The sequence below is a fragment of the Coregonus lavaretus genome (assembly GCF_964263955.1).
Source record: "Coregonus lavaretus genome assembly, chromosome: 14".
In the NCBI taxonomy this organism is placed as follows: domain Eukaryota; kingdom Metazoa; phylum Chordata; class Actinopteri; order Salmoniformes; family Salmonidae; genus Coregonus; species Coregonus lavaretus.
This window is the reverse complement of record NC_140001.1, coordinates 45847560-45874711: the sequence shown is the minus strand read 5'-3', so window position 1 is coordinate 45874711 and position 27152 is coordinate 45847560. Positions and strand designations below refer to the sequence as shown.

The 27152-nt window shown below is 42.8% G+C and overlaps 1 protein-coding gene across 1 annotated transcript in view; it reads left to right on the top strand.

Moving 5' to 3' along the window:
* Nucleotides 1–321: 321 nt before the first annotated feature.
* cep120 (centrosomal protein 120) overlaps nucleotides 322–27152 on the top strand; it is a 64277-nt gene continuing 37446 nt past the window's right edge. The window contains exons 1-9 of the mRNA XM_084177340.1: nucleotides 322–585; nucleotides 962–1118; nucleotides 1295–1409; nucleotides 6019–6163; nucleotides 6474–6622; nucleotides 23044–23241; nucleotides 23477–23701; nucleotides 23917–24157; nucleotides 24515–24695. Coding sequence (XP_084033466.1) covers nucleotides 537–585; nucleotides 962–1118; nucleotides 1295–1409; nucleotides 6019–6163; nucleotides 6474–6622; nucleotides 23044–23241; nucleotides 23477–23701; nucleotides 23917–24157; nucleotides 24515–24695 — 1460 coding nt within the window. The 5' untranslated portion in view covers nucleotides 322–536. The remainder of the gene's footprint in view (nucleotides 586–961; nucleotides 1119–1294; nucleotides 1410–6018; nucleotides 6164–6473; nucleotides 6623–23043; nucleotides 23242–23476; nucleotides 23702–23916; nucleotides 24158–24514; nucleotides 24696–27152) is intronic.

Sequence of the window (27152 nt, the reverse complement as noted above, 5' to 3'; positions counted from 1 at the left end):
CTTTATCTTGGCCAGGTCGCAGTTGTAAATGAGAACTTGTTCTCAAATGGCTTACCTGGTTAAATAAAGTTGGAGAAAAAAATTGACAATGAATAACTTCCGCCAGAACGCAAAGAATGTAATGTATCTGTGGACATGAGGCTTTACGCGATTCTGCAAACGGAACGAAACGGAGAGGGACCTACCTGAATTTGTCCAATAGAAACTCTCCTTTTCGTTCCAAAACGTTTTCCGTTTGGAGTAAACTTCTTGTTGCAAAACGTTTAGCAACAGAATAAACGTTTTGTAACATAATCTAGAAATGAATACACCCGAGGTCTCATTCTACGCTTCCGATTGAAAGGGGTGGCGGCAAATAATAACAACAAAGCGGGGTATGCAACGGGCAGACTCTCACTGGTGAAACATATTTATGACAGCTATTGCTAGATAAGTCAGTTATCTACAAGTTTAGCAAGACAACCAGATACACTTTGTTAGAAAAATAAAACTAGCTAGTCAGCTAACTAGCCAGTCTAAGTTACACAAATGTCATTATGACATCGAAATCCGACCAACTTCTCATCGTGGTGTCCATCCTTGAAGGTAGGTCAAAGTCAATCTGTCTGGTATGTTTTCCTTATTTACTAGGCTAGTTATCTAGTTCTAAAATATGTGCCACGTGTATTTATTGTAGAAAACGTCAGCCCAAAGATACTGATGGCTAGCTAGCTAATCTTCCCCCTTTTGTTTATGCAACGTTAACGTAGCTAGCTAGTTAGCTATCTTGTAACTTTAGCTAACGTTAGCTAGTTAACTGTTAACTATAGCTAACTAGCTAGCTACATGTTGCTAGCTGATAAGCTTCTTATTGAAATTGTTGGTTAGATAGCTAGCCAAGATGTATAGTTAGCTAAGCACATTCTTAAATGCCACATAAGCTACAAGCAAGTCTGTTTGAAATCTATTTTGCCCGACCCAGGTCGTCAATTCCCAAAGAGCCAGCGCCACGACCTTATAGTACATGCAAAGTTTGATGGGGAGCAGTTGGCTACAGACCCTGTTGATCACAAGGAGCAGCCTCAGTTCTGCACAGAGTTGGCCTGGGAACTTGATCGCAGGACCCTGCACCAGCACAGGTCATTCATAACTACATACATTCTCTCTAGATACTATTGATGCCCAGTTACTTGGTTTTACTTTTATGATGGTACATTTCCCTGCAGTTATGCACCTTGATTGCTGATGTATTAGGCTACTACTAGTACACATGCACGCGACTGAAGATTGTAATGTCAATGTTCTGTACCCCCAGACTCCAGCGCACACCCATCAAACTACAGTGCTATGCTGTTGATACTACCACATCTGTGAAAGAGTGTGTTGGATATATTATTCTTGATTTAAGATCTGTGCAAGAAATCAAACAGGTGAGCTCCTCAGGACTTCTCTGAATATTGCCCCTGTCATTCTGTTCCTTCAAGATGTTAGCTAGAAACGTGATACCTGCTTTTTGCTAGATTACGTTTCATACATTGAAGATCAAATGAAATTGTATCTGTCACATGCAGGTGTAGACTAACAGTGAACTATGCAGAGTTGAAATAAATACAAAATAGAAATAGTGACACAAGGAATAAATACACAGTGAAAAACAATCATGAGTAAAAATAACATGGCTATATACAGGGACTACCAGTACCGAGTCGATGTGCAGGGGTATGAGGTAATTGAGGTAGCTATAGGTATGGGGTAAGTGACTAGACAACAGGATAGATCATAGACAGTAGCAGCAGCGTATGTGGTGAGTGTGAATGTGTGTATGGCGTCAGTATGCATGTGTGTGGGCGTATGTAGTGTAGTGCGTGTTGGGATGTTAGTGTAAGTATGTGTGAGTGTGTGGGTAGAGTCCAGTGTGTGTTCCTAGTCAGTGCAAAAGAGGGTAAATACAGGTAGTCCGGGTAGCCATTTGATTAGCTATTTAGCAGTCTTGTTTAGTAGTCTTATGGCTTGAGGGTAGAAGTTGTTAGAAGTTGTTCAAGGTCCTGTTGGTTCCAGACTTTGTGCACTGGTACAGATTGTTGTGCGGTAGATTGGGTGACTGGAGCCTTTGACAATTTTTTGGGCCTTCCTCTGACACCACCTGGTGTAGAGGTCCTGGATGGCAGGGAGCATGGCCCTAGTGATGTACTGGGCTGTGCTCACCACCCTCTGTGGTGCCTTGTGGTCGGGTGCCTTGCAGTTGCTGTACCAAGTGGTGATGCAGCCTGTCAAGATACTCTCAATGTTGCAGCTGTATAACTTTTTGAGGATCTGAAGGCCTAAATCTTTTCAGCCTCCTGAGGGGGAAGAGGTGCTGACATGCCCTCTTCACAACTGTCTGGGTGTGTGTGGACCATGTTAATTTCTTAGTGATGTGGACACCGACGAATTTGAAGCTCTCGACCCGCTCCACTACAGCCCCATCGATGTGGATGGGGGGGCGTTCTCACCCCTCGGTTTCCTGTAGTCCATGATCAGCTCTTTTGTCTTGCTGACGTTGAGGGAGAGGTCGTTGTCCTGGCACCAGATCTTATTTACATTTACATTTTAGTCATTTAGCAGACGCTCTTATCCAGAGTGACTTACAGTTAGTGAATACATTTTTTTTTTAAATACTGGGCCCCCGTGGGAATCAAACCCACAACCCTGGCGTTGCAAACGCCATGCTCTATCAACTGAGCTACATCCCTGCCGGCCATTCCCTACCCTACCCTGGACGACGCTGGGCCAATCGTGCGCCGCCCATGAGTCTCCCGGTCGCGGCCGGCTGCGACAGAGCCTGGATTCGAACCAGGATCTCTAGTGGCACAGTTAGCACTGCGATGCAGTGCCTTAGACCACTGCGCCACTCTTATGTCTGAAGAACGTACAAAGTTAGCTTGAACTCTTGAAAGTCAGTATTTTGACAGAATGTCACATAACATACTGTATGTGGATTGTGTAATTTCTGTGTCTTATTTATACAGTTGAAGTCGGAAGTTTACATACTTATGTTGGAGTCATTAAAACTCGTTTTTTCAACCACTCCATACATTTCTTGTTAACAAAATATAGTTATGGCAAGTCACAAGTAATTTTTCCAACAATTGTTTACAGACACTAAGTTTGACTGTGCCTTTTTAAACAGCTGGGCTTTAGAAGCTTCTGATAAACTAATTGACATAAGTTGAGTCAATTGGAGGTGTACCTGTGGATGTACAGTGGGGAGAACAAGTATTTGATACACTGCCGATTTTGCAGGTTTTCCTACTTACAAAGCATGTAGAGGTCTGTAATTTTTATCATAGGTACACTTCAACTGTGAGAGACGGAATCTAAAATAAAAATCCAGAAAATCACATTGTATGATTTTTAAGTAATTAATTTGCATTTTATTGCATGACATAAATATTTGATCACCTACCAACCAGTAAGAATTCCGGCTCTCACAGACCTGTTTCTTCTTCTTTAAGAAGCCCTCCTGTTTTCCACTCATTACCTGTATTAACTGCACCTGTTTGAACTTGTTATCTGTATAAAAGACACCTGTCCACACACTCAATCAAAAAGACTCCAACCTCTCCACAATGGCCAAGACCAGAGAGCTGTGTAAGGACATCAGGGATAAAATTGTAGACCTGCACAAGGCTGGGATGGGCTACAGGACAATAGGCAAGCAGCTTGGTGAGAAGGCAACAACTGTTGGCGCAATTATTAGAAAATGGAAGAAATTCAAGATGACGGTCAATCACCCTTGGTCTGGGGCTCCATGCAAGATCTCACCTTGTGGGGCATCAATGATCATGAGGAAGGTGAGGGATCAGCCCAGAACTACACGGCAGGACCTGGTCAATGACCTGAAGAGAGCTGGGACCACAGTTTCAAAGAAAACCATTAGTAACACACTACGCCGTCATGGATTAAAATCCTGCAGCGCACGCAAGGTCCCCCTGCTCAAGCCAGCGCATGTCCAGGCCCGTCTGAAGTTTGCCAATGGCCATCTGGATGATCCAGAGGAGGAATGGGAGAAGGTCATGTGGTCTGATGAGACAAAAATAGAGCTTTTTGGTCTAAACTCCACTCGCCGTGTTTGGAGGAAGAAGAAGGATGAGTACAACCCCAAGAACACCATCCCAACCGTGAAGCATGGAGGTTGAAACATAATTCTTTGGGGATGCTTTTCTGCAAAGGGGATAGGACGACTGCACCGTATTGAGGGGAGGATGGATGGGGCCATGTATCGCGAGATCTTGGCCAACAAACTCCTTCCCTCAGTAAGAGCATTGAAGATGGGTCGTGGCTGGGTCTTCCAGCATGACAATGACCCGAAACACACAGCCAGGGTAACTAAGGAGTGGCTCCGTAAGAAGCATCTTATTGACAAAGAAATGATCAGTCTATAATTTTAATGGTAGGTTTATTTGAATATTGAGAGACAGAATAAAACAAAAAAATCCAGAAAAAGGCATGTCAAAAATGTTATAAATTGATTTGCATTTTAATGAGGGAAATAAGTATTTGACCCCTCTGCAAAATATGACTTAGTACTTGGTGGCAAAACCCTTGTTGGCAATCACGGAGGTCGGACGTTTCTTGTAGTTGGCCACCAGGTTTGCACACATCTCAGGAGGGATTTTGTCCCACTCCTCTTTGCAGATCTTCTCCAAGTCATTAAGGTTTCGAGGCTGACGTTTGGCAACTCAAACCTTCAGCTCCCTCCACAGATTTTCTATGGGATTGGCCACTCCAGGACCTTAATGTGCTTCTTCTTGAGCCACTCCTTTGTTGCCTTTGCCGTGTGTTTTGGGTCATTGTCATGCTGGAATACCCATCCACGACCCATTTTCAATGCCCTGGCTGAGGGAAGGAGGTTCTCACCCAAGATTTGACGGTACATGGCCCCGTCCATCGTCCCTTTGATGCGGTGAAGTTGTCCTGTCCTCTTAGCAGAAAAACACCCCCAAAGCATAATGTTTCCACCTCCATGTTTGACGGTGGAGATGGTGTTCTTGGGGTCATAGGCAGTATTCCTCCTCCTCCAAACACGGCGAGTTGAGTTGATGCCAAATAGCTCAATTTTGGTCTCACCGGGGGTATACAGAAGACACCAATAAGAAGATACTTGATTGGGCCTTGAAACACGAGCAATGGACATTAGACCGTTGGAAATCTGTCCTTTGGTCTGGAGTTAAAATTTGAGATTTTTGGTTCCAACTGCTGTGTCTTTGTGAGACGCAGCGTAGGTGAACGGATGATCTCAGCATGTGTAGTTCCCACCGTGAAGCATGACCAGATAATCTTGTTCAGTTTGACCGGGCGGCCAGCTCTAGGAAGAGTCTTGGTGGTTCCAAAATTCTTCCATTTTAAGAATGATAGAGGCCACTGTGTTCTTGGGGACCTTCAATGCTGCAGAATTTTTTTTGGTACCCTTCCCCAGATCTGCACCTCGACACAATCCTGTCTCGGAGATCTACGGAAAATTCCTTAGACCTCATAGCTTGGTTTTCGCTCTGAAATGCACTGTCAACTGTAGGACCTTTATATAGACAGGTGTGTGCCTTTCCAAATCATGTCCAATCAATTGAATTTACCACAGGTGGACTCCAATGAACTTATAGAAACATCTCAAGGATGATCAATGGAAACAGGATTCACCTGAGCTCAATTTCGAGTCTCATAGCAAAGGGTCTGTACTTATGTAAATAAGGTATTTCAGTTTTATTCTTCCCAGTACGTTGGCAAAAAAATCTAAGCCTGTTTTCGCTTTGTCATTATGGAGTATTGTGTGTAGATTGAGGACATTATTTGATCCATTTTTAAATAAGGCTGTAACGTAACTAAATGTGGAATAATTTGAGGGGTCTGAATACTTTCCGAATTCACTGTATATGTTTGTGTATCTGTATGTTGTTTTGTTTATTGTGGCAGCACTATTTCAGCCAGTCAAATTCCTGTACATACAAATGTATTTGGTGAATAAAGGTGATTCTGATGACAGACTTGTTTCATTGTCACCAGGCTCCTAAATGGTATCCCTTACTAAGCAGCAAGTACACCAAGTTGAAGCCAGCCATTCTGCTCACCATTGCACTGGAGAATGACACCAAACAAACAGAGCTGACACAAGAACGATTCAAGGCCAAAAAAGCACCACCAAGACAAGGTGAGGAGTGTCTACATAGGTTGTGTCCCAAATAACTCCCTTTTCCCTACATGGTGCACTATATAGGGAATTGGGTGCCATTTGGGATGTACCCATAGATAAGTTATAATATATTACTTGAACAAATGTGGGGGATTAGGCTATATTTGGTGTTGTGTCCCAAATAACACCCTTTCCCTACATGGTGCACTATATAGGGAATTGGGTGCCATTTGGGATGTACCCATAGATAAGTTATAATATATTACTTGAACAAATGTGGGGGATTAGGCTATATTTGGTGTTTTAACAACGTCACTTTTTTTTGTAGGTTCTCCTGTGTTGAGTAACCTTTTGCCAGAGAAACTAGAGGCTGTTCTGAAAGAGGATGAAGGATATCACCAAATTGGACATGAAGATCATTGCACTGACTTGTTTGTTTTGTCTGTTACTGTGGCCTTTGCTACCAAGCTGGAACAGGTAAAGTGCTTCTTCATAAGCATTGTGGAAATGTATGTGTAATAGTTGTCAATAGCTAGGTTTCCGTCCAATTGGCGACAGATTATTCTAAAATCTGCATAAAAACAGTATGCACATTTTCCCGCCTGAGATGTTTCCATCAAATTGACTTGTTGCAGATAAAAGGCTGTGCGTGATGACATAGTGCACATAAAAATACCTTTTGTGGTTAAATTCCCATGTACTATATAAAAAGACAAGTTAAATGGGTTTCCATCACATTTTCAACTCTACTGATGGTTTCTTACAGAGAGTGTGCCCACTCCGGTATTGGCAGGTGTGCTCTAGCCACCAGCACTATCTGCGCGCTGTTGGCTAGAGCGCACGTATAGCCTACATGATGAGATTATTATTATTATTATTATTATTATGGACAAAGAGCGAGATTGTTTTTGTCCAACGGCAGCCAAGCATCGATGATCATGTCACCAGAATAAGACCCTCGATATTTATCGGAAAGGAGCATCAAGCTCATCACCTTGCACTTTCACCGCCCTGTGAAGTTCATCACAATTTATTTCATCTGTAGCCTAATGAACTGAATGGTTTCCCCGAGTCGTAGTGGAAGGACCACACATGTCATCATGTGACTCCAAGTTTACTTCGATATGATGGTTATTATATCAATATTTGCGCATCAAAGCTTTTCCACCTGCATATCTCACATAATTAATTTTACTGACACAAAAAGATCATACCTTGTCTAGCATATTTTGTTTTGTCGACATTTGGAAAGTTTACAGAAAAATGTTCTGTTTCCATCCGGCCGGTCATAAAAAATAGTATTCGACATGTACTTTACTCGCATAAAAAGGTTTGATGGAAACCTGGTTAATGGAAACTTACTTTTAATCCGTCTGTCTGCATATTTCAAGACATGCCATATGGGGGTGTAGTGAGATATCCAATGGGCTGGACGATTCTATTCTCATCACCAATGTTCCCTCAAATATTTTGTTTTGTGAGCGGAAACTTGAACGTTGTGAGAAGTTTGCAACTTCTGCCGCGCGTTTAGAGTGAACCCTGAGGTTGTTCCCTTAGTTTTAGACAGTAGCCAATAGGCTTTTGTTGCTACTTGAGCATAATGTAGGCCTACCAACAAACCAATGGAGCAAATCCCGTAACATTTTCACAAAGAAATAGCTTTTGATTTCAATGATCTAGCCTACAGTAGCCTATATGTGGTGTTCAATGCAGGCCTACATTACATCAAACTTTTAAAAAACGTTTTTACATTATGATGGTCTTGACATTAATTAATGATTTTTTACTTGGTCTGTAACACCATGGGCCAAATAGGTGATTGTAAATTGTATTGTGTTGTATGATGCAAGAAAACACTTTACAAAATAAAATTAATTATTATTGCCATACAGAGAATTAGACAATGTAGGTTACTCCTCTGCCTATTGGCTTATTTGCATATTCAAGCCTGTCTCAAAATCAAACACTGCCCCTTTAATTAAGACATACGCTTTTTACCTGACTGGCTTTACAAACACAGCTTGAAATGTAGCGTACACGTTTTGTGCTCTTGTAGGAAGCAGTAACTCCCCATTGCTGACCTATACTTATCTATAACTGGGCTAATAACTCGTCTAACTAGCAAAGAATATCAACAAATGTGCACATGCGCGGCTCTGCGCTCTGAACTGATCTGAAAAGCGCATTCACTCACAGGTGATTGAAAGATCAATAGAATTCTACTCCGTTGCGCTCTGGCTCTGCTCTGGCTCTGCCTACAACAAAATCACAAACTAAATTTGTTTTGGTTTATTGCATCAAATGGCTGATTTTATCATGTTGATTTGATCACAGAAAAAACATTGATCTATATAATGGGATGAAGTTCAATCTCTTGTGTGTCTGCGCAGCCTGTCATTTCTTCTGCGTGGCGACTTAGAGGGAACATTGCTCATCACTCATCTTTAAAAAACGTATACTAAAAACGTGGAAATCAATCAATTCAGGCACTAGGGATGGGGGTGTGAGCATGCGGGTCTGGACAGATGAGATGTAGTCGTTATTTGTGTGTGTCTGTAAGTTGTTGCTCATATGTACAGTGCCTTCAGAAAGTATTCATACCTGTTGACTTATTCCACACTTTGTTGTGTTACACCCTGAATTCAAAATTCATTAAATTGATTTTTTTTTTCTCACCCATCTACACATAATTCCCCATAATGACAAAGTGAAAACATGAAAATGAAATACAAAAATATCTCATTTACATAAAGTATTCACACCCCTGAGTTAATACTTTGTAGATGCACCTTTGGCATCGATTTACAGCTGTGAGTCTTTCTGGGTAAGTCTCTAAGAGCTTTCCACACTTGGATTGTGTAACATTTGCACATTATTATTATTTTCAAGATTCTTCAAGCTTGGTCAAATTTGTTGTTGATCATTGCTAGACAACCATTTCTAGGTTTTGCCATAGATTTTCAAGTAGATTTAAGTCAAAACTGTAACTTGGCCACTCAGGAACATTCACTATCTTCTTGGTAAGCAACTCCAGTGTAGATTTGGCCTTGTGTTTTAGGTTATTGTCTTGCTGAAAGGTGAATTAATCTCCCAGTGTCTGGAGGAAAGCAGACTGAACCAAGTTTTCCTCTGTGATTTTGCATGTGCTTAGCTCCATTCTATGTCTTTTTTTTTTGTCCTGAAGAACTCCCCAGTCCTTAACGATTACATGCATACCTATAACATGATGCAGCCACAACTATGATTGAAAATATGGAGAGTGGAACTCAGTAATGTGTTTTATTGGCTTTGCCCCAAACACAAACACAACACACATTTTTATTCTGTACAGGCTTCCTTCTTTTCCCTCTGGCAATTAGGTTAGTATTGTGGAGTATGTTGTTAATCCATCCTCAGTTTTCTCCCATCACAGCCATTTAACTCTGTAACTGTTTTAAAGTAATCTTTGGCCTCTTGGTGTTTCCTTCATCTCCGGCAAGTGAGTTAGGAAGGACGCCCGTATCTTTGTAGTGACTGGGTGTATTGATACACCATCCAAAGTGTAATTAATAACTTCACCATGCTCAAAGGGATAGTCAATGACTGCTTTTTAAATAAAAAACGATCTACCAATAGGTGCCCTTCTTTGCGAGGCATTAGAAAACCTCCCTGGTCTTTGCGGTTGAATCTGTGTTTGAAATTCACTGCTCGACTGAGGGACCTTACAGATAATTGTATGTGTGGGGTACATAGATGAGCTAGTCATTCAAAAATCATGTTAAACACTATTATTGCACACAGAGTCAATCCATGCAACTTATTATGTGACTTGTTAAGCAAATTTTTACTCCTGAACTTATTTAGGCTTGCGATAACAAAGGGGTTGAATACTTACTGACTCAAGACATTTTAGCTTTTTATTTTGTATTAATTTGTTTTGTTTTTTAATGGAAAAATATTTCCACTTTGACATCATGGGGTATTGTGTGTAGGCTAGTGAGGACAAAATCTCAATTTAATCTATTTTAAATTCAAGCTGTAACACAACAAAATGTGGAAAAGCTCAAAGGGTATGAATACTTTCTGAAGGCATACTTTCTGGCCTAGATGGACATCCCTAAAATGAATAACATACTATGTTTTGTATCTGGTGTGGGGGAAAAAATATAAATACTAAATATATATATCTGTACCAGTCAAAAGTTTGGACACTTACTCATTCAAGGGTTTTTCTTTATTCTTAATATTTTCTACATTGTAGAATAACAGTGAGACATCAAAACTATGAAATAACACATATGGAATCATGTAGTAACCTAAAAAGTGTTAAACAAATAAAACATATATTTTAGATTCTTCAATGTCCCGTGTAGCTCAGTTGGTAGAGCATGGCGTTTGCAACGCCAGGGTTGTGGGTTCGTTTCCCACGGGGGACCAGTATGAAAAAATATATATATATTAACAAAAATGTATGCAGTCACTAACTGTAAGTCGCTCTGGGTAAGAGCAACTGCTAAATGACTAAAATGTAAAGTAGCCACCCTTTGCCTTGATGACAGCTTTGCACACTCTTGGCATTCTCTCAACCAGCTTCATGAGGAATGCTTTTCCAACAGTCTTGAAGGAGTTCCCACATATGCTGAGCACTTGTTGGCTGCTTTTCCTTCACTCTGCGGTCCAACTCATCCCAAACCATCTCAATTGGGTTGAGGTCGGGTGATTATGGAGGACAGGTCATCTGAGGCAGCACTCCATCACTCTGCTTCATGGTCAAATAGCCCTTACACAGCCTGGAGGTCATTGTCCTGTTGAAAAACAAATGATAGTCCCACTAAGCGCAAACCAGATGGGATGGCGTATCGTTGCAGAATGCTGTGGTAGCCATACTGGTTAAGTGTGCCTTGAATTCTAAATAAATCACAGACAGTGTCACCAGCTGTCTGACAGTGTCATCCGTTCACCTACTCTGCGTCTCACAAAGACAAGGCGGTTGGAACAAAAAATCTCAAATTTGGACTCATCAGACCAAAGAACAGATTTCCACTGGTCTAATGCCCATTGCTCATGTTTCTTGGCCCAAGCAAGTCTTTTCTTATTTGTGTCCTTTAGTAGTGGTTTCTTTGCAGCAATTCGACCATGAAGGCCTGATTCACACAGTATCCTCTGAACAGTTGATGTTGAGATGTGTCTGTGACTTGAACTCTGTGAAGCATTTATTTGGGCGGCAATCTGAGGTGCAGTTAACTAATGAACTTATCCTCTGCAGCAGAGGTAACTCTGGGTCTTCCTTTCCTGTGGTGGTCCTCATGAGAGCCAGTTTCATCATAGCGCTTGATGGTTTTTGCGACTGCACTTGAAGAAACTTTCAAAGTTCTTGACATTTTCCGGATTGACTGACCATCATGTCTTAAAGTAATGATGGACTGTCGTTTCTCTTTACTTATTTGAGCTGTTCTTGCCATAATATGGACTTGGTCTTTTACCAAATAGGGCTATCTTCTGTATACCACCCCTACCTTGTCACAACACAACTGATTGGCTCAAACGCATTAAGTAGGAAAGAAATTCCACAAATTAACTTTTAACAAGGCACACCTGTTAATTGAAATGCATTCCAGGTGACTACCTCATGAAGCTGGTTGAGAGAATGCCAAGAGTGTGCAACGCTGTCATCAAGGCAAAGGGTGGCTACTTTGAAGAATCTCAAATATAAAATACAGTGGGGAAAAAAAGTATTTAGTCAGCCACCAATTGTGCAAGTTCTCCCACTTAAAAAGATGAGAGGCCTGTAATTTTCATCATAGGTACACATTTTACATTTTTAGTCATTTAGCAGACGCTCTTATCCAGAGCGACTTACAGTTAGTGAGTGCATACATTATTATTTTTTCATACTGGCCCCCCGTGGGAATCGAACCCACAACCCTGGCGTTGCAAACGCCATGCTCTACCAATTGAGCTACGTCCCTGCCGGCCATTCCCTCCCCTACCCTGGACGACGCTGGGCCAATTGTGCGCCGCCCCATGGGTCTCCCGTTCTCGTCAACTATGACAGACAAAATGATGAAAAAAAATCCAGAAAATCACATTGTAGGATTTTTAATGAATTTATTTGCAAATTATGGTGGAAAATAAGTATTTGGTCAATAACAAAAGTTTCTCAATACTTTGTTATATACCCTTTGTTGGCAATGACACAGGTCAAACGTTTTCTGTAAGTCTTCACAAGGTTTTCACACACTGTTGCTGGTATTTTTGGCCCATTCCTCCATGCAGATCTCCTCTAGAGCAGTGATGTTTTGGGGCTGTCGCTGGGCAACACGGACTTTCAACTCCCTCCAAAGATTTTCTATGGGGTTGAGATCTGGAGACTGGCTAGGCCACTCCAGGACCTTGAAATGCTTCTTACGAAGCCACTCCTTCGTTGCCCGGGCGGTGTGTTTGGGATCATTGTCATGCTGAAAGACCCAGCCACGTTTCATCTTCAATGCCCTTGCTGATGGAAGGAGGTTTTCACTCAAAATCTCACGATACATGTCCCCATTCATTCTTTCCTTTACGCGGATCAGTCGTCCTGGTCCCTTTGCAGAAAAACAGCCCCAAAGCATGATGTTTCCACCCCCATGCTTCACAGTAGGTATGGTGTTCTTTGGTTGCAACTCAGCGTTCTTTGTCCTCCAAACACGACGAGTTGAGTTTTTACCAAAAAGTTCTATTTTGGTTTCATCTGACCATATGACATTCTCCCAATCCTCTTCTGGATCATCCAAATGCACTCTAGCAAACTTCAGACGGGCCTGGACATGTACTGGCTTAAGCAGGGGGACACGTCTGGCACTGCAGGATTTGAGTCCCTGGCGGCGTAGTGTGTTACTGATGGTAGGCTTTGTTACTTTGGTCCCAGCTCTCTGCAGGTCATTCACTAGGTCCCCCCGTGTGGTTCTGGGATTTTTGCTCACCGTTCTTGTGATCATTTTGATCCCACGGGGTGAGATCTTGCGTGGAGCCCCAGATCGAGGGAGATTATCAGTGGTCTTGTATGTCTTCCATTTCCTAATAATTGCTCCCACAGTTGATTTCTTAAAACCAAGCTGCTTACCTATTGCAGATTCAGTCTTCCCAGCCTGGTGCAGGTCTACAATTTTGTTTCTGGTGTCCTTTGACAGCTCTTTGGTCTTGGCCATAGTGGAGTTTGGAGTGTGACTGTTTGAGGTTGTGGACAGGTGTCTTTTATACTGATAACAAGTTCAAACAGGTGCCATTAATACAGGCAACGAGTGGAGGACAGAGCAGCCTCTTAAAGAAGAAGTTACATGTCTGTGAGAGCCAGAAATCTTGCTTGTTTGTAGGTGACCAAATACTTATTTTCCACCATAATTTGCAAATAAATTCATTAAAATTCCTACAATGTGATATTCTGGATTTTTTTTTCTCATTTCGTCTGTCATAGTTGACGTGCACCTATGATGAAAATTACAGGTCTCTCATCTTTTTAAGTGGGAGAACTTGCACAATTGGTGGCTGACTAAATACTTTTTTCCCCACTGTATATTTTGATTTGTTTAACACTTTTTTGGTTACTACAAGATTCCATACGTGTTATTTCATAGTTTTGATGTCTCACTATTATTCTACAATGTAGAAAATAGTAAAAATTAAGAAAAACTCTGTAATGAGTAGGTGTGTCCAAACATTTGACTAGTACTGCTAAATGGCATATTACTGTGTGTGTGTGTGTGTGTGTATATATGCACAACTATTAACTATTAACTTTATTGACTATGTAACTCTAATGCTTAAAAGATTCACTCCAAATTTGGTCTTTGGACTCATCACAATAGTCCCTTAAGGGTTTGAGAAAATAACGTTGATGTATTCATAGATAGCCACATGCTAAAAAAACGTATTCTCATTAACCATAGGACCAAATGATACCACATTTGGAATGTATGCCCATGGTACAGGTATTAACTTAGTTTGGTTGAAAGATGGCAGAGTTAATAAGAATTCAGATTTTACATGTCCATTTAAACCACTGTAAACCCACTCCACAGTGGCCTATCAACTTGAAACTTGTCATCACTATCATGGATGTCCCTAAGATGAACCACACTGAATTTGGTATTGATATCTAAAACAAAACAAGAACTATAAACAACACATTCTATGCAACGCTAATGCTCAACATCATCTGCAATCATCTTCTCCTCATGAACCAAACATCAGATTCACTCCAGATTTTGTATTTAGACTTATTACATTAGTCTTTAAAGTCTCATTGTTGCTCAAATTGTTGCTGCTTTCAAAAATAAATCTGTAGGTACAGGTCGGCCATTTTTTGAAAATCTTATTTACATGAACCATTAATCAGATTGACTCCAGATTTGGTATATAGACTTGATGAATTAGCCTCTAATGAATTTGAGAATGATTAGTTGCTGTGTTCAATGTTGGTCACACTACACCACTAGATGACACCATATCACACCAGGGCTGTAAAAACTGAACCGATGGACATGGGGCCATGACATTTTGTATGTAAACCTTATGTGTATGTCCTTAGAAGCTGTGTGAATATAAAGTCACTGCAACATTAGATGGCTGCGCCAGACCAGTTGGCCGCACTATAGATGTCATTGTCACCATAGGATACAAGCGCAGTAACAATTTTATCAAGTGGACAATGTCTCATGCAAATTAATGTTAGATTTAAATTATGCAGATGAACAATGTGAAATATCATGATTAGTATATAGTATATGTATTATCACATTGTTGCTGTATTATGTTGTCTGAGCGTAGTGAAAAGCGGATCTTTTATTCGGGAAAATTAGACACCATTAGTCCTGTCGCTTGCGCAGTCAGCGTATTATAGCTGTGAGAATGTATTGAAGTATTTTGGAACGCTAATGTGATTTAGACAAAATGAAGTCCCCAGAATTCAGTGTTTTCCATTAGCGCCGGCTGTCAGCTAATCAGCCAGTTACAGACTCGTTTTCAGCCGGCTACTGTTTCCACTTCATGTTAACTAATCTACTTTTAATTTAAGTTTCAATTCGCTAGTCCGTCATGCTCTCTCCTGCTAGAATGAACGATATGTATCATCTAGTGAGCGATAACAGGGAAACGCAGTCTGCTGTCTGTCCCGCCTCCCGGTACAATTTGTGTGCGCTTTGGTTGGTTGCTGTCAAATTTCTTTACACGGAGGAGCGTGATGATCATGAATTTGGACGTCCCTTTTAATGTATGTAGTAACGATGAGTCGAAATCATGACTTAGCCTAATTTATTGTTTTTCTGGTACATTCATTTATTTTATTTTACATATTTCACAAAGCCAGCCATGCGGAGTAGTGGCGCATAGTAGGCTATTTACTGTGCTTTGATTGACAATTAAACAGTGAGTGTTGAGTGAGTGACAGTTTATAAACTGTCGATCTGACTGAATAAAGTCGATTTCTTATATCCCTTTGCCATTCATAAATCATGCAACGTGGTTATATGTCCATGGTATTGCATCGGGACAAGTAAACAAAAGGATTTCCTGGGTTTCCTTTCCTAGGATGTCGGGGCATGCCAGACAGTGACGCTAAAGTGAGCGACTCTCGTCAGTCAGTGTAGCCAACCGATTCACTTCAGTGAGAGATCTGTTCATTTGGCTCCCTAATATGCATATGATACTGGTAGACCTAGGCTTTTTGGCTATTATCTGCAAGTACATTCTGAAAACAACATTCGATGGTGACGATTAGAACTTATCCAAACCAAAAACCGTGCATAGATGGCAGCATTCGCGAGAAGCACTTCCTTTAACCACGACAAGGTGACTGGGTACATTGACTCGTACAAACAGACCAGCTATGCCCCTCCGTAAGGCAATCAAACAGGCAAAACGACAGTACACTGACAAAGTGGAGTTGCAATTCAACGGCTCAGACACGAGGCATATGTGGCTGCGACTCCAGACAATAACTCATTATGAAGGGAAAGCCAGCCACGTCCCGGACACCGACATCTTGCTCCCGGACAAGCTAAACACCTCCTTCGCCCGCTTCAAGGAATATACAGTGACCCGGACCACCGCTGCACACGAGGACTGTGAGTGCTCGTTCTTAGTGGCTGACGTGAGTAAGACATTTAAGCGTGTTAACCCTTGCAAGGCTGCCGGCCCAGACGGCATCCCATGCCACATCCTCAGAGCATGTGTAGACCAGCTGGCTGGAGTGTTTACGGACATATTCAATCTCTCCCTATGCCAGTCTGTTGTCCCCACTTGCTTCAAGATGTCCACCATTGCTGATCATATCACCTACACCTTACCCGACACCTTAGACCCCTCAAACTGGGTCCTGGACTTCCTGATGGGCCGACCCCAGGTGGTGAAGGTAGGCAACAACACCTCCGCTACGCTGATCCTCAACACTGGGACCCCACAAGGATGCATGCTCTCCTGTACTCCCTGTTCACGCATGACTGCATGGCCACGCACATCTCCAATTCCATCATCAAGTTTTCAGACGACACACGTGTTAGACCTAATTACCAATAATGATGAGACAGCCTACAGGGAGGAGGTGAGGGCTCTGGCGGGGTGGTGCCAAGAAAATAACCTCTCCCTCAAAGTCAACAATACGAAGGAGCTGATTGTGGACTTCAGGAGACAGTAGAGAGAGCACGCCCCCATCCACGTCGACGGGGCCTCAGTGGAGAGAGTGAAAAGCTTCAAATTCATTGGCGTGCACACAGTGTGGTGAAGAAGGCCTCAGGAGGCTAAATAATTTTAGCTTGGTTCCTAAGACCCCCACAAACTTCTACAGATGATTTGAGAGCGTCCGGTCGGGCTGTATCACCGCCTGGTAAGGCAATTTCACCGTCCAGAACCGCAGGGCTCTCCAGAGAATGGTGCGTTCAGCCGAACGCATCACCGGTGGCACACTGCCTGCCCTCCAGGACATCTACAGCACCCGGTGTCACAGGAAGGCCAAGAAGATCATCAAGGACCTCAGCCACCCGAGCCACGGCCTGTTCACCCCGCTACCATCTAGAAGGGGGAAACAGTACAGGTGCAACAAAGCTGGGACCGAGAGACTGAAAAATAGTTTTTTATCTCCAGACCATCAAACTGTTAAATATTCAACTCTAGCCGACCTCTGCACAGTGCCCTGCCCTGAATTTTGTCACTGTTACTAGCTGGTTACCACCCAGCACTTTAGAGATTGCTGCCCTATGTACATAGTCGTGGAACACTAGTCACTTTGTAATAATGTTTACATACTGTTTTACTCACTTCATACACTACATGACCAAAAGTATGTGGACAAGTACTCGTCCAACATCTCATTCCAAAATCATGGGCATTAATAAGGAGCGGGGCCTTCTTTTGTTGCGATAACAGCCTCCACTCTTCTGGGAAGGCTTTCCACTAGATGTTGGAACATTGCTGCGGGGACTTACTTCCATTCAGCCACAAGCATTAGTGAGGTCTGGCGCTGATGTTGGGCAATTAGGCCTAGCTCGCAGTCTCCATTCCAATTCATCCCAAGGGTGTTAGATGGGGTTGAGGACAGGACTCTGTGCAGGCCAGTCAAGTTCTTACACACCGATCTCAACAAACCATTTCTGTATTGACCTCGCTTTGTGCATAGGGGCATTGTCATGCTGAAACAGGAAAGGGCCTTCCCCAAACTGTTGCCACAAAGTTGGAAGCACAGAATCATCTAGAATGTCAATGTATGCGGTAGCGTTAAGATTTCCCTTCACTGGAACTAAGTGGCCTAGCCCGAACCATGAAAAACAGCCCCAGACCATTATTCCTCCTCCACCAAACTTTATAGTTGGCATTATGCATTGGGGCAGGTAGCGTTCTCCTGGCATCTGCCAAACCCAGATTTGTCCGTTGGACTGCCAGATGGTGAAGCGTGATTCATCACTCTAGAGAATGTGTTTCCACTGCCCCAGAGTCCAATGGCGGCGAGCTTTACACCACTCCAGCCGACGCTTGGCATTGCACATGGTGATCTTAGGCTTGTGTGCGGCTGCTCAGCCATGGAAACCCATATCATGAAGCTCCCAACGAACAGTTATTGTGTTGATGTTGCTTCCAGAGGCAGTTTGGAACTCGGTAATGAGTGTTGCGTGCTACACTCTTCAGCATTCAGCAGTCCCGTTCTGTGAGCTTGTGTGGCCTACCACTTTGCGGCTGAGCTGTTGTTGCTCCTAGACGTTTCCACTTCACAATAACAGCACTTACAGTTGACCGGGGCAGCTCTAGCAGGGCAGAAACTTGACGAACTGACTTGTTGGAAAGGTGGCATCCTATGACGGTGCCACGTTGAAAGTCACTGAGCTCTTCGGTAAGGCTATTTTACTGCCAATGTTTGTCTATGGAGATTGCATGGCTGTGTGCTCAATTTTATACACCTGTCAGCAACAGGTGTGGCTGAAATAGCCAAATCCACTAATTTGAAGGGGTGTCCACATGCTTTTTTTGTATGTACAGTGCATTCGGAAAGTATTCAGCCCCTTAGACTTTTTCTACATTTTGTTACGTTACAGACTTATTCTAAAATGGATTAAAAAAATTTCCCTTATCAATCTACACACAATACTCAATAATGACAAAGCGAAAACAGGTTTTTAGATTTTTTTTTGCAAATGTATAACAAATTAAAAACTGATATCTTATTTACATAAGTGTTCAGACCCCCTGTTTCCATTGATCATCCTTGAGATGTTTCTTCAACTTGATTGGAGTCCACCTGTGGTAAATTAAATTGATTGTACATCATTTGGAAAGAACACACCTGCAAAAACCAAGCCATGAGGTCAAAGGAATTGTCCATAGAGCTCAGAGACAGGATTGTGTCGAGGCACAGATCTGGGGAAGGGTACCAAAACATTTCTGCAGCATTGAAGGTCCCCAATAACACAGTGGCCTCCATCATTCTTAAATGGAAGAAGTTTGGAACCACCAAGACTCTTCCTAGAGCTGGCAGCCCGGCCAAACTGAGCAATCGGGGGAGAAGGGCCTTGGTCAGGGAGGTGACCAAGAACCCGACGGTAACTCTGGCAGAGCTCTAGAGTTCCTCTGTGGAGATGGGAGAACCTTCCAGAAGGACAACCATCTCTGCAGCACTACACCAATCAGATCTTTATGGTAGAGTGGCCAGACGGAAGCCCCTCTTCAGTAAAAGGCACATGACAGCCTGCTTGGAGTTTGCCAAAAGGCAGCTAAAGACTCTCAGACCATGAGAAGCAAGATTCTCTGGTCTGATGAAACCAAGATTGAATTCTTTGGCCTGAATGCCAAGCGTCACGTCTGGAGGAAACCTGGCACCATCCTACGGTGAAGCATGGTGGTGGCATAATCATGCTGTGGGGATGTTTTTCAGCGGCAGGGACTGGGAGACTAGTCAGGATCGACGGAAAGATGAATGAAGCAAAGTACAGAGAGATCCTTGATGAAAACCTGCTCCTGAGCGCTCAGGAACTCAGACTGGGGCGAAGGTTCACCTTCCAACAGGACAACGACCCTAAGAACACAGCCAAGACAACGCAGGAGTGGCTTCGGGACAAGTCGATCGAACATCTCTGGAGAGACCTGAGAATAGCTGTGAAGTGACGCTCCCCATCCAATCTGACAGAGCTTGAGAGGATATTCAGAGAAGAATGGGAGAAACTCCCCAAATACAGGTGTGGCAAGCTTGTAGCGTCATACCCAATAAGACTCGAGGCTGTAATCGCTGCCAAAGGTGCTTCAACAAAGTACTGAGTAAAGGGTCTGAATACTTATGTAAATGTGATATTTCAGTTTTTTTAAACCTGTTTTTGCTTTGTCCTAATGGGGTATTGTGTGTGTGTGTGTGTGTGTGTAGATTGAGGGGGGAAAAAAGCAATTTAATCCATTTTAGATTAAGGCTGTAACGTAACAAAATGTTGGAAAAGTCAAGGGGTCTGAATGCTTTCCGAATGCGCTGTATATACTGTATTCTAGTCAACGCTCATCCTATATAACTACTGCTGTACACACCTTTTTCTCTTCATATACTGTCCATGCTGTCTATACAAACAATCATGTACAGTACAGATATAGTTATTTTCCGGATTCTGACATTGCTCGTTCTGAAATGTCTTTCTTTTAAATTTTTTTGGGGATTTGTATGTATGGTTTTGTATTGTTCAGTATTACTGCTCTGTTGAAGCTTGAAACATAAGCATGTCCCTGCACCTGCGATAACATCTGCAAAATATGTGTACGCGACCAATTCATTTTCATTTGATTTGAATCATCACTGCAGGAACAATAGGTGGCAAACCTTATTCTGGTCAAAATATGATAATTAGGGCCCACATGGAATACAGGCATTAAAACGGAATTCAATTATATTAAATTTTTTATAGACCTTAAAGGAAAGTCCCACCGAAAAACTATCTTTTGGTATTTGTTTCATTAATCCATTGTTGACATGGTCCCAAAATGTTTTGCTTTTTAGCAATCAAGTTTTAAAAATGCATGATAAGGGTATGATTTCTGTATTTTTGAAGTTACATACATTGTATATTCAAATTAGTGGATTCGGCTATTTCAGCCACACCCGTTGCTGACAGGTGTATAAAATAGAGCACACAGCCATGCAATCTCCATAGACAAACATTGACAGTAGAATGGCCTTACTGAAGAGCTCAGTGACTTTCAACGCGGCACCGTCATAGGATGCCACCTTTCCAACAAGTCAGTTCATCAAATTTCTGTCCTGCTAGAGCTTCCCCGGTCAACTGTAAGTGCTGTTATTGTGAAGTGGAAACGTCTAGGAGCAACAACTGCTCAGCTGAGAAGTGGTACGCCACACAAGCTCACAGAACGGGACTGCCGAGTGCTGAAATGCGTAGCTCGTAAAAATAGTCTGTCCTTGATTGCAACACTCACTACCGAGTTCCAAACTGCTTCTGGAGACAACGTCAGCACAATATCTGTTCGTCGGGAGCTTCATAAAATGGGTTTCCATGGCCGAGCAGAGGCATACAAGCCTAAGATCATCATGAGCAATGCCAAGCGTCGGCTGGAGTGGTGTAAAGCTCCCTGCCGTTGGACTCTGGAGCAGTGGAAACGCGTTCTCTGGAGTGATGAATCACAGAAATGGTTTGTCGAGATCGGTGTGGAAGAACTTGACTGGCCTGCACACAGCCCTGACCTCAACCCCATCTAACACCTTTGGGATGAATTGGAACGCTGACTGCGAGTCAGGCCTAATCGTCCAACATCAGTGCCAGACCTCGCTAATGCTCTTGTGGCTGAATGGAAGCAAGTCCCCGCAGCAATGTTCCAACATCTAGTGGAAAGCATTCCCAGAAGAGTGGAGGCTGTTATAGCAGCAAAGGGTGGATCAACTCCATATTAATGCCCATGATTTTGGAATGAGATGTTCGACGAACAGGTGTTCACATACTTTTGGTCATGTAGTGTATCTTAAAAACATGATTACTCACAAGCAAAACATTTTCGGACTATATCAGCAATGGACTAATTAAACAAGTACCAACATTTTTTTTTTTCGGTGGAGTTTTCCTTTTAATAGGGAATCAACTAAATGTATTTCAAATGTATTAATTTGCCCAAGTTTATCATAAGACATGAACAGAATGCATAATTGATTCGTATTTCCTGCAACTTTTTGAAGAGGCGACGAGAATGCCCCTGTTTTTGTGTGTGCGGTGCGTGCGTCTAACACTTTGTGTATCCGTTAGCGATGATGCTAAGGAAAACAGTCTTCTGGTGGATGGAAAGGCTTCCCCAAAAACCTTTTCAATTAAATGTTAACTACAAAGTAGCCTATGCTTACCTGGCACAATGATATAATTTTTTAACAATCCAGTGGGTATTTGTTTTGCAAATTATACTGTTAGCACTGCTAACAGCAGCCTCTTGCTAGGTGCGAATTAAAGGGTAATAACTTCACCCAAATACCAAATTTCTCAGATTTTTCCTATATCGCAAAAGTGGTCTACTGATGTGGTTTAAGCATTGTTGTGGACTTAGAACATCCAAATGTGTTTGTTTTTTTTGTGTTAAAAAAGTGGTATTTTTAGAGCGAAAACCTGAAACAAATGGGAAAATGGTAACCTGGAAAAACAAAACCTTTAATTTATTTTTCAAGGTAATGTTGGGCTATGTACTTTTTCTGTTTTAACCTCATGAGCTGACAGCCTTGGAGCTATTTTTGCCTATATTGTCTATGCCTGGATAAAATAAAGTACAAAGAGGGCCATGAATACTAGACTAGTAAACCGTTATATCCACAGAAAACCCGGGAGCTGTAGAATACAGTGGCCCTGTCCATATGTGAGCAAGACATACTGAATTGGCACAGCACAGGCTCAAACCAGAGGCCACCAAAATAGAGCTCCTTCTGCAGAAAATGTCAAGGGCGGGGGCGCCTGGCTGGCTACTTGTTTTATTTGGCTGGCTACTCTATGTACTTGTGGAAAACACTGAGAATTCAAAGATGACCGCAATATACACTAATGCTGAAAATATTTCACAAATCTTAACATAAACCATTAGTCAAATTGACCCCAGAATGTGTATATAAACACAATACAATAAGTAATGACTTTAAGAAGGATTACTTGCTGCATTCAAACATAACCAACCTACAGCACTAGACTAAACTTTACTTGCGTCATCTGTTATCTCTTGGTATTAAGGGATAAACATGGTAATGCTTTCACTGATTGTATGTAAAGGAAGATAGTTCCCCCATGATAGAGTGCTAGCTTTGTTATTCAGGTGATCTTGTCCTTTCTGTCATCCTGTGAACCCTGTTTATTGCTGCTCACAGCTATATTAAAACATGTATTTTGTAGTTCATGCAGGTATTGCAGGTGTGTACTGATGGTGGTTTGTTTGCTTGTGTGTTTCAGTTGATTCCCAGTACGATGAAGCTGGCCGGTGAAGGGTCTGAGTTTTTCTTCTATTATACCCTGCTGGGTAATGACATCACCAGTGAACCTTTCCAAAACCTGATGAGCCCCAGCTTTGAGCCAGAGAGGGCCTCGGTCCGAATCCGCAGCAGTGATCCGGTTCTACTGGCCTTTCTCAGCCTGCAGCCCAGTCTTCAGGTGCTGTGCAATCTGTCATGCTCACACGCGCAAACTCGACGCAAATAGTTGCTTTGCATGAGTGTCAACAAAGTCTGGTGTCATTATCGTTTGATTTTTAATCAGAAATAACATAACTCCCATAAAATGGTGACATAAATGTAGCTTCATTTGCAAATTTTTTGATTCTACTTGCTATCAATGGAATCTGTTAGACTAGTGTTTCATAGTCGTCTCTGTGTATGTTTTGTCACAGGTCCACCTCTGCTGTGGGAACCACTCCCTTGGCAGCACAGAGGTCTCCCTGGCTGGCCTGGCTAAGAGCAGTGTGGACCTGGAGAAGCAGGTGGCCACAGTGGAGGGGGCCTTCATCCTCCGGCCTCCTAACCGAGCCAAGCAAAGCTTGCCTCCTGTCCCCATTGATCTGCAGCCCACTGTGGGGGTGTCCGTCACACTCAGGAGAGAGGCTCTCACTACTCCGGTAAAGAAAGGCCTACACGACACATTGAGCTTATTCACGGTTATTAACCTACTGATCTGAATGTTTAATACCCTACTGCTGTAGGGCTCAATTACTTGGTTACTGTCTCTGATGTTGGTCGTCTCCATTTTGCATCATTGCAAATGACAGGAGGAACACTTTGATGGTTGGTTTCTCTCTCTCGCTCTCCTCTCTCTCTGTATGTGTGTTGGTAGGTGGGAGGTAATGCAGAGGGAGGAGATGGTCCTCTGATTCCACTGAAGACCGGGACTGTGGCGCCCGTCATCCCTCCATCTCCCCCTGCTGAAAAGAGGCCCCGCACCCCCTCACCTGGCATAAAGTCCCCTGTTAAGTCTCCCACGTACCTAGCTGAGTCCCCTCCCAACCCCCGCACCGAAAGCGAGGCTGACAGCCTGCAGGAAGAAATAGCCTCGCAGGCTCAACATCTCCCAACTGGTAGGTGTTTGTTTGAGTGGGCTCATTCACATTCATTTGGACATTTTAGACCATTCCATTGGTCCTAAAGGGAAATCTCCACCCACCGGGGTACTGGGAGACACAAAACCAATGCGCCCTGTCTCAAGGGTTTGGCAGTAAGACCTGACAGCTTTAGTACCACTTTTGGGAAACAAAACAGTAAGCACACCCACTACACTTCCTCTAAAGGCTTTTCACACAGCATTTTCCTTAGCCCTCGGTTAAGCCCAAGAATTAGTCAATTTGAAAAGCTGCCGCAGCCTCTGAACAAGAAAGCCAGGTGAAAAGCACTAACATGTCTGTGGTTGTGTGTGTCTGTCTAACTCGGGCCTCCAGGTTTGGTCCTTGCCCCATGCCAGGAGGAGGTGGAGTACAAGCCTGAGGGAGGCCTGTCCTCTGTCAGTGTCTCTGCACCAAAGATAGCCATCCCCTCCTCAGCACATCACTACTGTTTCTCCATGGACCTGCGCAGCATCCGCAACCTAAACCTGGGCTTCCCCGTCAGCTGCACACTCAGGTAGATTTTGATGCAAAACGCATCATCACAGTTTTTGCTCTGTACTGAAAGTGCTCTATCCTGAAAACTTGACTGCTGACATGCACAATTTTCTAGGATTGTATTAACAGTGGACTAATGAAAAAAATACTAAAATATATTTGTGTAGTATTCCTTTAACAAGCCACCGGTTTAGTCCAATTATTCCCCCCTTCTTGGCACATATATTTGAGGGCTCGTTTTATGGGCACAGTAGCTGGCGGTGGTGCGAATGAGCTGGGTTTTGATGAATAAACAAGTTGTGGGTGTGTCGAGGCTTGGCACCTCACTGGCCAATCCGAACGTGCTCAATGACGAAATACAGTGCTTTCAGAAAGTATTCACACCCCTGGACTTTTTCCACATTTTGTTATGTTACAGCCGGAATTTAAAATGAATTAAATTGAGATTTTTTTGGTCACTGGTCTACACAGACAACCCCATAATGTCGAAGTGGAATTGTTTTTAGAAATTCATTTTTTGTTAAAAAAATGTTTACAAATGAAAAGCTGTAACGTCTTCAGTCAATAAGTATTCAACTCCTTTGTTATGGCAAGCCTAAATAAGTTCAGGAGTACAAATTTGCTTAACAAGTCACGTAATAAGGTGCATGGATTGACTCTTAGTGCAATAATAGTGTTTAACATTATTTTTGAATGACTAGCTCATCTCTGCACCCCACACATACAATTATCTGTAAGGTCGAGCAGTGAATTTCAAACACAGATTCAACCACAAAGACCAGGAAGGTTTTCCAATGCTTCGCAAAGAAGGGCACCTATTGGTAGATTGGTAAAAATAAAAAAAAGCAGACATTGAATATCCCTTTGAGCATGGTGAAGTTATTAATTACACTTTAGATGGTGTATCAATACAAAGGCACTACAAAGATACAGGCGTCAGAGAGGGTTTTTTATCATTGTGGCCCAGGTGGCACAAAATAATCAAAGGTCTGACTGCACGGAGATGCTTGGGAAAAATGGTTACAACGGGGGACCAGAGTGTTTGTGTCTCAGGTGAAGAGGGTGGATCTGACAGCATGCTTTCTCAATCAGCTGTAATTGTATGTGCACTCGTAAATCAGGTCCTTTCTTGAGTTGGGCTCTGGGATATAACAACCGTTGAGTATCTGATTTTATGGTGGATTGTGGAGGGGGGGGGATGAGTGTGTTGGAGTATGTGAGTACAGTGGGGAAAAAGTATTTAGTCAGCCACCAATTGTACAAGTTCTCCCACTTAAAAAGATGAGAGAGGCCTGTAATTTTCATCATAGGTACACGTCAACTATGACAGACAAATTTAGATTTTTTTTCTCCAGAAAATCACATTGTAGGATTTTTAATGAATTTATTTGCAAATTATGGTGGAAAATAAGTATTTGGTCACCTATAAACAAGCAAGATTTCTGGCTCTCACAGACCTGTAACTTCTTCTTTAAGAGGCTCCTCTATCCTCCACTCGTTACCTGTATTAATGGCACCTGTTTGAACTTATCAGTATACAAGACACCTGTCCACAACCTCAAACAGTCACACTCCAAACTCCACTATGGCCAAGACCAAAGAGCTGTCAAAGGACACCAGAAACAAAATTGTAGACCTGCACCAGGCTGGGAAGACTGAATCTGCAATAGGTAAGCAGCTTGGTTTGAAGAAATCAACTGTGGGAGCAATTATTAGGAAATGGAAGACATACAAGACCACTGATAATCTCCCTCGATCTGAGGCTCCACGCAAGAATCCACCCCGTGGGGTCAAAATGATCACAAGAACGGTGAGCAAAAATCCCAGAATCACATGGGGGGACCTAGTGAATGACCTGCAGAGAGCTGGGACCAAAGTAACAAAGCCTACCATCAGTAACACACTACGCCGCCAGGGACTCAAATCCTGCAGTGCCAGACGTGTCCCCCTGCTTAAGCCAGTACATGTCCAGGCCCGTCTGAAGTTTGCTAGAGTGCATTTGGATGATCCAGAAGAGGATTGGGAGAATGTCATATGGTCAGATGAAACCAAAATAGAACTTTTTGGTAAAAACTCAACTCGTCGTGTTTGGAGGACAAAGAATGCTGAGTTGCATCCAAAGAACACCATACCTACTGTGAAGCATGGGGGTGGAAACATCATGCTTTGGGGCTGTTTTTCTGCAAAGGGACCAGGACGACTGATCCGTGTAAAGGAAAGAATGAATGGGGCCATGTATCGTGAGATTTTGAGTGAAAACCTCCTTCCATCAGCAAGGGCATTGAAGATGAAACGTGGCTGGGTCTTTCAGCATGACAATGATCCCAAACACACCGCCCGGGCAACGAAGGAGTGGCTTCGTAAGAAGCATTTCAAGGTCCTGGAGTGGCCTAGCCAGTCTCCAGATCTCAACCCCATAGAAAATCTTTGGAGGGAGTTGAAAGTCTGTGTTGCCCAGCGACAGCCCCAAAACATC